Raw genomic sequence first — 15195 nt, 5'->3', positions numbered from 1 at the left:
TGAATTGGGGTAACTGCCCTGGGCCCTGCACTTTGGGGGGCCCTGTGGAGCCAGACTGGTTTCATGTCCGGCCACATGCCACCCCCCACCCCCCTCACCACCATGTCTGGGCCCTGCACAGACTGATTTGCCCCAAGCTGCTACAAATGTCTCTGTATAGATATATCCACTGTAAGTTACTTTTAAAAAGACTTTTGTACTAGACTTAGTTTTTATCTACTAACAAGCATATGCAAAGTCATTATATTAAAGGTTGGTGTTCCAGGGCACTAAGGTGCCTGCTCCTTTAAGGGCAGAAACTGCGTAGAGAGAGGGCCCTAGGAGCCAGACAGAAACCCCACAGGTGCAAGTTACCATGGCAGCAGGCTAGTGAGGGAATTACCCTACACCTGCAGCCAGTCAGTTGACGGGAAGAAGGCAGGGCCCCGGGCAGATATAAGTCCCAGGGCTGGGACTAGAGGCTGCTAGTTCCCCAACAGCTGCCAGGGGAAGAAGCTCCTGTAGCGAAGAACTGCCCAGAGTGGCTGTGGCTACCTGATATGCTGATTACAGGACTAATGGGGCTCCAGGAGCTCATTAGGTACCCTGGGCTGCGAGGTACTTAATGCTCGAGAAGTTTGCCTCTTTTAAAGAGACAGAATGCACCCTGCACTGTTTGCATTATGTTATAGCCCAGGGCCTCATATTTTGGTTGTTGTTTGTATACCAGTGGACCAGGATGAGACTATTTGGGGAGGAGAAGCCCTCATTAGGGCCGCAGTGAGCCCGGCACCAGTGAGGGCATGGAGATAGGGCTGCAGGGAGCCCAGTGCCAGAGGAGGCCCAGTGACTGGGCATAGAGACCCCAGGACACCACTACAGGGGCTGTGGAGACTCCATTCCCGGAGAGGGCACTGCTATGGGGGCAGTGGAGACCCCAGTGCCAAGAAGGGCACTGCTCCAGGGGCCCAGGGCCTAGTGATGACAGGAGGCTAAGCTAGATTGAGCCCTCATAAAAAGGGACAGTATTTAATTTCCACCTGTGAGGCATGGGGCATGGTAAAGGGGAGGTTTTAGGGCCACGTATCTAGCCCATAAGGCTTGGGGTGTCCCATGAGTCACTTACTTGGGGTGGAGCCCATCAAGGGGTCCAATAACCTCCGGGGTTTAGAGGAATCCATAAGGACCATGACTGAGCTGTAACTTGAGGGCAGCCTTCTTATTTGTTCTTTTTACCAACAAGATGTGGCAGACAAGATTAGAAGGCGCCCATAAGGTGGAGCCGGCATGGTCACAAAGCCCTAGGAACATAACGGCCATCCCTGGGGACCCTGCATTGTGACAGTTGGATAATTATTCTGTACAGCCTTGATCCAATCAAATACACACTTTAAACAAAAAAGTAGCATCCTATGACTCCAATTAAAATCCATGGTTAAACTGCTATTGACTTCAATGGTGTGGAATCGCATCTAGTGTGCATCCCACTGATTTCAAGTTTAACATAACTCACATGTTCTTAAGTGCTTTTCTACAGGACCGAATACAGGTAATTTAGGGCCACATCTAGATTACATTTACATGAGATCTAGGTGCTTACATTTCAGCATAATGAAAACTTAGGTGTCCTTACCCCTTATTTTGAATAATAGAAGTGTTCTACAAGATGAATGAGGAAAAGCAGGCACTTTTAAAGAGGAGACATATAGGCTGCCCATACACATGCTCAGAGGTGGCGGGGTGTTTTAATTAGAAAAGTTCCCAGGCAGCCACTCTAATTAAAATGCCTCGCAGTTGCATGTATTAAGCCCCCACATGTTTAAAAATGGCCACAGAATGCGTTATCTCAATGGCGGGCAAAATATAGCCCACAGGCTAGATCTGACCCCTGAGACCATCCTATCCATCCCACAGGCCCCCTAAAAAATTAATCCCTCCCTCCCTCCCCCCCGCTGGCCACTCAGCACCATCTGGTTCCCAGCTGCAGATAAATATTAATTTTCTAAATTTTTGCTTGCCCCTGCTTTATCTAAGCCTCATTTGACAAGGATTAGCTAAAACACCCACAGCCATTTTAAAACGTACGGAGGCTGAACGTGATACTGCAGCAATGCTGTAGCATTCTTATTAGAACACGGAGCTGGCTCGATTAACGAAATCTGCTCCAACACGTTCGAATTAGAACTCCAACAAGCACATTTATAGGCAGCCCTAGAGGTCACAAGTAGGACAAAGGAATCACAAGAGAAAGTCTTAACTCCTCATTCAGAAGCTTAGGACCCTGACTGAGGATATGCAATAGATGCTGTCATTCACTTGCATCAAGATCACCAACTCCTTTTTTTTTTGAGAGCAGGCACCTGACTTCCTAAAATCCTAGTGGTTAGAGAAGATATCCCTTTTGTCCTATATCCTAGTGGTTAGTGCACTCCTCCAGGAAGTGGGAGATCTGGGTTCTAGGCCATCCTTAGCCTGAAGGGATTCAAATCCACATCTCACCATTCAAGTTGCTGCTTTAAGTATGGGGCTAGAATAGACTGGGTGATGGTAAGGGCACTGTCTATCCCTCCTGCTGAAGCCAATCACTGGGCAGTCAGGAGTGAGTCACAGGGCTGGAAGAACAAATAAGGGAACATATCTTTATAGCTTAGCGGTTACTGCATTCCTCTGGGAGGGGGAGGCTTGGGTTCAGGTCCTTCTGGCCAGAATTCTAGGCATTTTATGTTACACAGTTGTTAGCTAAAAAACAGAAATAACACTGGATTGAGTCTCTCTCTGGGACTTAGGCACCTTTCTAGCACCAGCCAAGATTGCAAGTATTTAGGTGCCTAGGTGATCAAACTGGATGGCTTCTGAAGCCCCGGCCTGTGGGCCTCAGGAAGTTTTTGGTTCAGAATTATAGAGCTGCCTGAACTTATGTGCTTATGAAATGTTGTTTACTTGTGGAGCAGACCAATCTGGACTGCTCTTTACAGTTTAAGCGCCTACAGAATCAAAGTAGAATTTATGCAAAATTTAAGCATCTGCCTGGATGTGGCTTGTAATCTTTGCACGTATCAATTTTCACTTGTGTAAAACAGGAACAGTCATGATTACCAACTTTTCAAAAGTATTTTGAGATGTACTCTATAATTACAAAGTATTCTCTATTTAATAACAGCTTCTGATCCAGCTGCAAAGAAGCAACAGAAGAGAGAGAGGCTGGGATACTCAGATTGTTGGGCTCCACAATGAAAAACCATTTTTAAGCGTTAAGTACAATTACTATTATTAGTATTTTAACGTTCTCTACCTTAAGCTTCCCTGTCTTTTTAAAGCTTATGAAACAAAGAACAAAGACCTCTAACAACCTTTCAGTTTTTGCTTTTATTTAAATCCAAGAGAACTGACGGTGCTACTTTTTTGCAAACAATCATTATTTCTAAAAGGAATGTACCTTGGAAATGAACAGTGAAGAGTTCTTTCAACTCTGTACACATCACTGCCGCAATTCATTCCAGTGCAGGCAAGCTGCCTTGTACTTATGGAGACAATGAATAGAGTTGTCACTGGGTTATCTTCCGGAAAATGTGTACGTATAGAGAGAAGGAGGCTCTAAAGTAAGGTTAAAATAAGAATAACCAGTTTTGGTGACTGGATACAAAAAAAGAGTGAAAAGTAGAAATTAGATAAAGGCACTGTGACTCCCAGTTTGTCTACATATTTTTTCTAAGGGGCATTCTTTGGGAATGGATTCACAGCTGTAACATAATACTTTATACTTTTAGTGTTTCTTTTAGTTTTTCTGTTACATGTATCACCAAAAACTCAGCTAGCCAGGCACAACATTGTTTTGGACCATCTATATCCAAAAAGCAGAAATTTATATAGAACTTTTTATGAGAGCACCTCAGAGGTGTTTGGAAATGTAAACTATCACTGTAATGAAGCTGCCTAATTATTGAATATACATCTTAGTATATTATCTCAATAAAGCACCAGCCAGTAGAGGGCTCCATATTCTCCAACTACAGAAAAGGGAAGAATGCCATGAGGTCACTAAGTACTGTGGTTAGGAGAGATCTGGAGAATGTGAGTGAAAGAAGCAGCAGCCCAACAACTGAGAGTAGAGAGAAAGACAAGGTGGGTATACAGACCTGGTAAAAGAAGAGCTAACCACAGGTGGAACAAAGCCAGCTACAAGCCACAACAGGAAGATCCAGGGTGCAGTGTTTGGGCAAGATAGCATGAAGGGATCCCAACAAACCTCTTACTCCATTTCTCCTGTTTTAGACAGCCTTAGGTGCAAGTTAGGAGCTTTTGCTTATCTCTACCTTTAACAGTAAGAAAATTGTGACTAAGTTATATTCTTTCTCCTTTTACTAGCCCTAATAATTTGCATTTACTCAAAGCGTGCACGTTTTTATAGGAAATCACCGAGGGTTACCTCTGAAGTGCTTATAGCACTTGCCTTCAAGCATATGATGCGCTCAGTACAGAGGGAGAGATTTACTACAGCATTATTAGGGTAAAAATAAAGGTCATCACCAAATGAAGTAGGTGACCTGTGGCAAAACATGTTCCGCTATGGCTGATGTGGACATGTTCCCCTTGCCCAGGGATTCCCCATGTCCCTTGCTGCCCCATGCTTCCTTCCTGGGACCCACACCAGGTCCCATGATGACCTATGCATGAAGTAGAAGCATGGGGCAGCATGGGTCCTGCCATGGAGTGGTGCAGAAGAATGAGCTATGGGGAAATCCCCAGCACCCTACGTCTCCACACCAGAACCTGTTTCAGGCCATACTTCTGCATGAAGCACAGGTTGGCGTGAGTCCTAGCAAAGAGGTGTGAGGCAGGGTGGAAAGCAGGGACTCTCCGGGGGTGCATTTCCGTAAGCATGGGAAGCCTGAATAGGTCCTAACATGGAGGAACAAGGCCACACAGGTCCTGTCATGGAGGTACAGGGCACCGGGAATTCCCTGGGTCCCTGCTTATGGAGATGTGAACCTAGAGATCCCAGGGCTGGTCTTAGTTAAACATGGAAACCCAAGTTTCCCTACTTATGGAGAGGCACCAGGAGATACTCCAGGGCAGTCTCTGTAAGCAGAGAAACCTGGGCAAGTGCTCCTGGGGCTTCCCAATACTGCATGGGAATTCCCAGGGTGTGCAGGATCAGGCCCCTCAAAGCCCCAGAGCCCCAGGGTGGCTGGAGAGTGCAGTTAACTCCCGGCTGCCTGCACTCTCCCACCACACAGCAAACAGATATCCACCTCAATAAAGCAGCACTACTTACACAAAATTTTATCATAGCCACTGATATGGTGTGACAAAACCTAGAAGCATCTATTTGATCACCATCTGTACTGCCATAAAAAAATTATGGCAGCACAAATGCAGTGTCAAAAGATGCCTGTTTCTACCTTCAGTGATATTCAGCAGGGTTGGTTATAATAACTAGGGATCCTGGTTTTCTCTGTTAAAAAAATCCCAAATTCTCTGACTAAAACCCTCAAAATCCACATATGATTAAAAATCCACATCCATGATTAAAAGGAAACACCACTATAGGTATTAGTTGTACACATCCCTGTTTTATTGATACATTTACAATTCAAAGGCAATTGGAAGCCTACCAGTGCCTCAATCATTATAATAAAATAGAATTTAACTACCTATATATTTTTGCATTTGATTTTGTTTTTTTTAGTATGGAAAATCAGTTCCCCCTGCCCCCTTTGCTCACCAGGATGTGGGTCTAACTGTGGCCATCCCCCCAGCTATTTTTGGGTGGGCAGCAGCCCTGATTATGCTGGTGCCCCTCACTCCTGAGCCACAGTCCCCTTACTCCCAACCTGCAGCCACCCATCCCTGCCAGTGCTCTTTACTCCCAACCTGCAGTCCCCTCCCCTCCCGGTGCTCCTCACTCCCAACCTACAGCCCCGCACTGCTGCCAGTGCCCCTCACTTTCAACCCACAGTCCCCTGCCCCCCTTCCAGCTATGCTGACACCTCTCACTCCCAATCTGTAGTCCCCAATCCCTGCCAGTGTCCCTCACTTCCAACCCACAGCACCCTGGCCCTGCCAATGCCCCTCACTCTCAACCCACAGCCCTCCATCGCCTTAGCTCCCTGGTACCACTCACTCCTGACCTGCAGCCCCCTGCCCCCCCAGCCCTGCCAGAGGGGCCTCCCAGTTGCCCCCCCTGGCCCAGCCCCACGCAGACTCACAGGATGGTGGTCTGTGGGGACATGGCGGCAATGGCCTCCAGCATGAGGGGTGTGCAGCGGAAGCATAGGCAGCAGCTGCGACACCATAACACACTCCCCTGTGCAGCCAGCTTGGGCTGCGCTCCACAGCAGCAGCATGAAGCCAAGCTTGGCTCTGGCCTAGGCCATGCAGTGGGTAGCAGAAGGAGAGCAAGGGGCTCCAGGCAATCTCCATCCTGCCTAGGCTGGAGTGCAATGGTTGTGGCTTGTGTAGGCAGTGGTAGAGTAAGTCTGGCACCAGCACAGGCTGGAGGAAGGAGGAGGCTGACCTAAGCAACCCTCCCACCCCCCCAGCAGCATCTCCTAGCTGTCCCGCCCCTGCCCTGAGAGCATGGGCATGGGTCCCCAGGACTGCTGGCTTAGCCCTTCTGCCCCTGAAGGACCTCCCTGCCCCCGCCCCCACTGGAGGGTCAGGTGCCTCTTGGAAGCCCTGCTGGCAACAGCGTGGAGGTGGGCTCACTGGTAGCACCAAGCACTGCCTCAGACCCCCCTGCCCTGCCGCAACCCTGGTAACCAGACACTTTCCCTCCAGTGCCAGCAGGCATTTGCCCCCACCACACACATTCCTTCCGCATGCACGTCCATCCCCCACCACACACACGCAGCCCCACTGGACAGTCCCCAAGCCCTGGCCCTCCAACCTCCTCTCCCAAAAGACCTACCTGTATCCAGCTGCCAGGGCTGCTCTTACCACCCTGCCTCGCTGTATGCTGGTCACATGTGTCTGTGTATGCACATGCACATTGTGCCCCCCACCTCCACTCGTCATCCTCCCTCTCCCAAGCAGCTCCTTGCAGGCTGGAAGGCTAGTGGTGATTTCCCACATTTTTCTCCTTTAAAGGAGAAAATTACATTTTTCTGTGGGAAATGGAAAACCTGGATCCCTGCTAATAACCACCCTTTATGATAACATATGTATTATAGAGATGGTCAAAGTGAAGCCCATGCCAAAGCTCAGCAATCAGGGAAAAGTAAAATATACTTTTGGCCATTCATTTTGAGACAAGTTTCAGCAGCATTGGGAACTGTCTTAGCTTTCATCTCATTACCCGTAATCTTTAAGGAGCCAGAATCAATTGGTTGTAGAAAAGCCCTGGTCAAATCCCTCCATTCTCCAGCAAGCATTCCTGTGCCAAGGTCATAAAGGTGACTACTTTGATTCCACACCTGCCAGGAAATGCCTCACACGCAGGAAGTTTCCTCAGAAACACTTATGGCAGCTTTATGATTCCTCTACCTCAAGGAGCCATGAAGGAGAAATGAATCCATTCCAGATAAACATCTTGTAAGAAGCTACACAATAAGTAGCTGAGGAAGAGAACACAAAAATAAGTATATGCTTTAATCTCTTGGTTTATCATTACTAATGCAAAAGAGTCAAATGCTAATTTACACTAGGATAAATCATCTTTTTGGAGTCATAGGAATGAGACAAGCTATTAAAAAAATGATAAGCCTTTATGTTGGCTTAAAACTATAATTTTATATTGTAGCTTTTTCATTTCTAGAAGTGTCTATGGATAGTCTCTTGTAATTGCTTGGCAGCTATAATAAATCAACCCATGTGTCTGGCATGCAAGTTTCTCTGCAAATGTTTATTTTTGTCAGGAATAAAGCTATAAAATACATTTATTTCAAAATAATCATGGATATCATGCAAAAAACCTTCTAACTTCATTCTTCTTCCTTCTTGGTAGGAAACTTTCATATAATAGGAACTCTGAAGTGAGCCCTGTGCTTGTGACAATAGGCTAAGCTGATTAGAAATCATGAAAACCCTTGTTGCTTTTTAGCTTTATTCCCCCACAGGCTGTATTATAGCTCTCTAACCAGTCCCACAGCATTGAATGATGTCATGGGATCTGCAGTTCAGCAAGATGAAAGGGATAAAGCGGAACCCGCTGGCACTAGGGAAAGCTTTCCAACACACAAGCCACAGCACAGCTTGGGAACTGAAAAAGCTACAGTCACTCAGCTCTAAGCATGGAAGAATCATGTGCATTCTCTCACCACAAAGAAGAGGAAAAAAGCTAAAATGATCAATTTTTAAATAGAAGAACTCAAGAATTTGAAGGCAGAATTTAAAAGGACAACTACCTGCTGGAAAGGGAGCTTTTTCCTCTCCAAAGCACTGCCTTTGATGTATGACAACTGATCACTGATCAGATTACAGGCATTTGGTCTCAGTGCTCATCTGCCTTTGATCTGCATGGTTAATTTTATTTTCCTGGATTTGGAGTTTCGTCTGGGCTTGTGCTGACATACTTTTTTTTAAAGGAGGTAAAAGCATTTAATACAGTAGCTGGCAGTGTAAAATTAAGCTGCAGAAAGGTTGACTATTGGAAAAAACTTCAGCAGATAGCAGGTACTGAATTTTGTATTTCTTTATAACTTTGCATTGCAGGGTTACTTATAAAATGATCAAGCTGCTTTGTTAGCAAAATTACACATCATGATATATGCAGTTTAAAAGCTACAGTCCTACCTACGAATATAGTAAGTAGTTTATTCAAATTTTATTTGCAGATCTGGTATGTAAAATAGTAGTAAGAAAAAGCTAACTAAAATATATACCAGAAATTAATTTGAACTAATATTTTTGGTATATAACATTTTACATCTTAGCATTTGTAGTTACTCTGTTCAATCTTTAAAATTAGACTAATTTATATGAAGATGGTGGGAGTTAGGAGCACGTTACCAATCTTAGAAGTCACATTAGAAAAAACTAATCATGCCTGTTGTGTACATGTATATATTATTCTCTCACAGTCTGCTTCTGTCCATATATAAAGCATTCTTCAACAGTCCTTTGAGTTTTAAGAGTGGCATACTTAAAGAGCATTTTTGTAAGAGCAAGTACTTTTTATGATCATGAGATCCTGATTTGTAAAATATAGTCCTTTTCTTTTAAGTGCAGAGTTGTTCAATTAGGCATTTTAAACTAGTAATGAAATTAGGGAGGGTCTTTCACATACTTGTTAGTACTAATAGCATATGTTTATTAAATAAAAGGGCTTTCTGTAAGGCATTTTAATAAAGGTACTAAGGAATCCTTAAGCATATCTAGTGTGAAATCTTAGACCTATTGACGTCAATGGGAGTTTTGTCATTGATTTTAATGGGGCCAAGTTTTACAGCTAATGTGTTATATTTAGGCCCCCAAATTTAGCTAACTAATTACTGTATGTATGAAAAATGACCAGTCATTCATATAAAGTGCTTATTGAGGAATAATCTCTTAAGAGATTTAAGAAACATTCAAATTCAGACAAGTTTTCAGACAAGTTCAGGGACAACTTTTTAAGGGCTCAGCACCTAGAGTTGAAGCCAGGTGTTTAAAAGATTTCAGTTCCTATTCAGGTATTTAAATACAGGACAGATCTTCAACAGAGCACAGAGCCCATCACTGAGGCCAGATCTGCAAAAAACCTTGGCAGCTTGTATCATGAATACTTTTAAAAATCTGGCCCAATTAATATGGACTGAGCTCCTTGGAAAAGCTGACCAAAAATGTTTATCTGAAAACTTTATCCAAAAGTGTATTTACATTTTAGATACATTTTTTACTACAAAACTACAGCTGTCAGACAGAGACAACACAAGACATGACATAATGAACATTCAGTAAGAAGTGTAATTGTTTAAAAAAGGACTGGGATAGGTCATCAATTTACAACACACCAAAAAGGATTTTTTAGACTTTAATGAAATGTATATGAAAGTACTCTAATATGTAATACATATACATTTCTAATGAGTTATATATAATTCAGACAACCTAGTAAATCTGGAGATTTTAATCAACACTTTTAGAAATATGCAGTCAGGCTTCATTAGTCAATCTTTTTGCAAACTTACTTCATGTCAAGTTGGAAAAAAAGAGAAATCAGTCTACAGACAAATCATTGTAAATATGTTTAGACAACCAAATTTTAATTTTCTAATGGATTCACCAAGTCTGATTTCAACTTGAATTTTCAACTCAACCAATTCATTCATATTCCTTTTTAAAGATTCCATTCCTTACATGATATTATAAAGAACATAATTAACATTGTATAAATAATACATGGTGTTATTAAAGGCATAGCTAGGGTAAAAACGCAATACATTTTCACTTGCGGAAAAAATACTTCCTTAATGGTTCGTCATTTTATGTGCCTGCAAAGGGGTGTCCTATTTTTGTTTTTAATTTTATTTACCAGTTAGCTTTTCTTGGTCATCTTCCTTCTTCCTCTCCACACCCTTCTTATTTCATTGACTTGAATTACATCACCTTAGTTTAGGAAACTACTTCTATCTTCTGTCAAGTCATAAGAAAAATTATTAACTTTCTAAAAGGACTACTGTATTTCATTTGTTTTAGTTCATACAAGAAACCAAAAATATAGTTTATTCAGTGCATTATGACCCACATAAAGTATAACTGTGAGAGCATGTCCCCAAAAATATTCACACAGACAGGAGTCACTTACATAAGTACTCCCATCTAAAACAAAAGGAATGCTCATGTGAGTAGGTTACTCATATATGTAACTGTTTGAAGCATTCAAGTCATTAAATTACATTTAGAATATATCAATTTTTTGCTTAAGGAAAGAGATGCCTGAATTTAAGTAATCTTGCCTCATAGTTAGATATCCATTACATGCATCCATTTAAAGTGGAGAACTGAAGCCTGCATACAATGAAATAAATATTAAACTGAAAGATCACTTGGGGATCAGACAACCAGAAGAAAAACTTCTGTATGTTGTTATTTAAAGACAACAATATGAGTTTAGCCTTTCATCTATCTGATTTTTAAAGATTTAATAATAATTATTCTTGGCACTTATAAGACTTTACACTTACAAAGCACTGTATAAACATTAATTAATGCTTAGATTTAATCAGCACAAAGAAGTTGAGCTCTCAGAGGTTTTTTTAAGCACATCTGGAGGGCTCACATGTAAAAATATTATTTATTTATTAAACAGAATTGAGCAATTCTTAATTATAAATATTAAGTTATTTCCAAACAGATTGTCTTAGATAACATCATAAAGATATTCTGAAGTTTGTAATAGTTAAGAACATCAAAAGACACTGTAAGGCTTTACTGATACCTGTTTCCAACAACTCATAGTAAGCGTACATTCATGTAACAGTTGATGAAGGAACTGTCTTAAGTGTTTTTGGATATAGAGATAACAACTTCCTATTGCTTCATGATGTCTGTTTCCACAACAGATGTCATGCAACTTATCCTTGTCAAAAGGATCAGCCCAAACTATTTCCCAAGTGTTTCTCTTTTCTTTCCTCAGAAATTTCTCTAATTTTTGCTATAACATTTGGTACGGTTACAGATGGTGTATTAAGTCTTTAATTGCTAAAGGGTACGAATATTTGTAAACAGCGATCAAAGACTCTGTCATTTAAAATAACGTTTGCGATTTCCAAAAATTCTGCAACATGCAAAGTAGTGATTCACCCATTCTTTATTAATAAGGAAATAAACAATGATATCTAAAATGTGAATGACAGGCTCCGTACAAGTTTCAACACTATAGGCTGCATCAATCCACTGAGTACTTGCCATCAATCTACTGAGTAGTAACTTCCTCAATGGGAGTTCCATGTGAAGGAAGTGTATTAATATTTTCCTTTCAATGGTAATTTTCCACCCACCCACACACACGTACCAAATGTTTAAGGTTCGGGGTGTTTTTTTCTAGTTATACTATTTTGAACAAAATATCTGAATTGCAGATGGCCATTCCACAAAGAGAAACATATTTACAGGTGTCAACACAAAACAGCTGTCTGTCAATGGCAAGAGGATATAGTACTCAGTGCTCTGCAGCAGCTGTTACTTACAACAGATGTACTAGGGCTGTACATTAGCTTGTCATTCTTTCAAAAAATTCCACACTCTTAGAGGTCTCTCTGTTAAGGGTGCTAAAATGTATTCTTCATTAGGCCATTTTTCAGTACTTAAACCTGTATTTGTTCAGCGACAAAAACTAGAAACGCTTTCTTGTTGGAACCATGTGCTTCTTAAGAGCCAAGTAATTTTATTCCAATCTTCTCATTTTTCATTGAGTTTATTTTTTGTTTATATAGTTCCCTCCCCCCAAAAGCCTTAGGATGGCTTACAATAAAAACAGTATCACTCATAAAAATAGATAAAATACTAAAATAAAATAATAAAAGATAATACAACTCCCCTAAGCAGTACTCCAAAACTTAACTGTCTGCTAAAAGCCTGCCCAAATAAGTTCTTAGAGCAATTCTCAAAAATGTCCAGGCTTGGACTCTGCTGGCCTCGAGGGGGAGGGGAGTTTCAAAGCTGTGGAGTGACTATTCAGAACAACCTCCCACATACTTCTGCCAAATGAACTTAGTGCACAAATAGACCATGTGGGAGGTTGTTCTCAGGTGACCATAGAGATCATGATGGAACACAAGGAGGGCCAAGGGCAGGATAGCCCAAAACCAGCACCCAGAAAGCTACTGGAAAGCCAGAAAAGACACAGGAGCAATGAACTGTCATTAGGCAGCTGCCACTTTCTGCACCAGCTGCAACTTCTGGATGGTCCTTGAGGTCTGTATAGCACATCACAGTAGTTGTATCTTACCACATCAAGTCAAACCTGTTAGGGAATGACAAAACAAATCAACCCCCCACCAAAACCTGACTTGTTATGGTACTGGGAACTCCAAAGCTTAAAAGTAAGCGAAGTGCCCTCTTACTTGAAACACACCTCTTCCACATTTCTTTGTCTTTGAATCATCCTAATCATAACACAGCCTAAGGCCGCTTCCCGGAACTTCCCCCCTCTGTTGTTTACGTTTTGGTAGTTTCATCAACTCTTTGGGCATTTTTACCTGTTTTCAAGCAGTGGAGGGAGTGACACTTTAATTGGAGTGACTCAGAGAGCTGCTCTTAATTAAACCGCTGCATCATATTATGCATCACCATGGTGGTGGGTGCATTTGAACTAAAGCTTGTTCGATGAGCTTTAGATAAAGCGCCCTGGCACCATTTTGAAGCATGGGGAGGCCAATGCATGGGATGCAGGAAGGTGCTGGAGTGCAGTAACGACTATGCTCCAGCAGACTTGGTTAGTCCCACGTGCTACAATACATGTCGGAGCAGCCTCAGTGCTCATGTGCAGGCACCAAGCAGAGAGCAGGGAAGACCGGGATGGGCAGGGGCAGCCTGTCGCCTCTGTTCTCCCCCAGCCGCGCTACGACCTGCAGAGGTGCCCTTGGTGCTTCGCACGGGGAAAACAGACCTGGGCAGGCAGGTGGATGTCGCCGCAGTCCTGCCGCCGGGCAGGTGACAGAACAAAAGGACGACTGCCGAGGCGGGGGGGAGCAAAAGGCCAGGCTCTTCCTGCCCTCTGCGGATAGCAGGGAGTGGGCGAGTCGTTCTACAGCCACTGCGCAGGCGCGCTCAGGGGAACTCAGCGGACCCCAGAAGGAACCGCCAACAGTACCTCGCCCTCGCGTCTCCTCCCTGACGCCTCCGCGCCTGCTCTGCCGCTGGCGCTGCCGATTGGCTGCCATTGGTCACGTGAAGCGCGAGGGGCGGGGGCGCGGCGGGTGGTTGCCAGGCTACGGGAGCGCGGAGAGGCGCCAGGCGGGACTCCCTCTCTCCGACTGCAGGTGGGTGCGCGCGGCGCCTCCCTCCCCCCGGGGCACACGGGGCTTCGCTGCTTCCCGCCGGGGGGGAAGGGGCGGCGGCGCCTGCGGCAGGAGCGCAGCTCCCGGGCCAGGCGCGGGCTAGCGGGGGCCTCGCGGGCGGCTCCCGGGTGCTGTCACCCGCGGCCCCTCGGCGCCGCCTCTGCAGCTCGGGAGGGCGGCGGGCGCTGTCCGCCCGGGCGGGAGCTCTCGGAGCCGCTCAGGACGGGTCCCTACTGCCCAGCTCCTGCGGCTGCACCTCAGTGTGCCACCCCTCCACCCCATTTGTGGCCGGCCCAGGGGAACAGGCAGGGAAAGGTCACCCTGCCTGTCTGGCCCTGCTGATGCAGATGCAGAGTTGCTGCTCTTCTGGCCCAGAGACAGCCCTGCAGGCAGTTGAACCCTTCCCTGCATACTCCCCTGGAATAGAGACAGCTCATGTAGCCCAAAGTTAGCAGTGGGGGGGTTATTCTTATCTTTCAGTCCTCCAGGCCCCTGCTGGCCTGAAGGTGGGACTGCTCCAAACTGGAGCTAGCCCTACCACCCATCAACATTTGAGTGCTCCAAGTGTAACATGTTACAAGGCCCTGATGTAACAGTGCTTCAAGAAGAAACAAGCAGGTGGGGATGTTGTGTAAGGAGGTTATGAAAAAATGGGCCTCACTACCTTACCTTACGCAGGTTTTTTTTAACGGGGATAGATTTCCCCTGTTTTACCATACTCATTTTTTCAGCACCGGTCTAGGAGAGGTCTGCAAGTTCATAGCAATCCAGTTCTGTGCTATTTAAAACATTAAATAGTCTCCAAAAGTTCTCCCAGGAGGCCTACTTAAAAGAGATGTTAATGTGTTACTGCTCAGTCCAGTAATAATAAAAGCAGCCCTTACAAGTATCAAAAGGTTAAGTGCAGAGTGGGTTAACAGTGTAGGACACAAAACAATCTTAAAAACAAAAAAGCCCAGTAGTGTATAGTGTTGTAAATGGAATGAAGAGTGTAATACAAACATGAGCATTTTGATTGTAGTTGTGTATGGGGGATGACGAGCGTTCCTAAGTAGAGTTGAACTTTTAATCTGGGACTTCATTCGACAGAGCCACTTCTTTTAGAAGTTAAAGAACAAGAAAAGTGAATTATGTGCAGCAACATTACATACCGCAGAGCTGACCCTGATACTAACTGGAATAATGATTACTATTCTGAGTAGCCCCACTGATTTCAGTGATGGTCAGCACTTGAGTTACAGGCTCTGATCTTAAAGAGGTCTATGCTGGTATAGGTAAAGTGCTACCACTTTCT

General features: G+C 44.0%; 1 protein-coding gene across 1 annotated transcript in view; it reads left to right on the top strand.

Moving 5' to 3' along the window:
* The first annotated feature begins 7906 nt into the window (after window positions 1-7906).
* Window positions 7907-15195, top strand: part of TNFRSF19 (TNF receptor superfamily member 19) — a 93802-nt gene continuing 86513 nt past the window's right edge. The window contains exons 1-2 of the mRNA XM_019530176.1: window positions 7907-8507; window positions 8632-8723. Coding sequence (XP_019385721.1) covers window positions 8687-8723 — 37 coding nt within the window. The 5' untranslated portion in view covers window positions 7907-8507; window positions 8632-8686. The remainder of the gene's footprint in view (window positions 8508-8631; window positions 8724-15195) is intronic.

Source organism: Crocodylus porosus, unplaced genomic scaffold (genome assembly GCF_001723895.1).
Source record: "Crocodylus porosus isolate Cpor-Errol unplaced genomic scaffold, CroPor_comp1, whole genome shotgun sequence".
Lineage (NCBI taxonomy): Eukaryota > Metazoa > Chordata > Crocodylia > Crocodylidae > Crocodylus > Crocodylus porosus.
The sequence above is the reverse complement of the archived record's forward strand: the minus strand, read 5'-3'. Positions and strand labels throughout refer to the sequence as shown.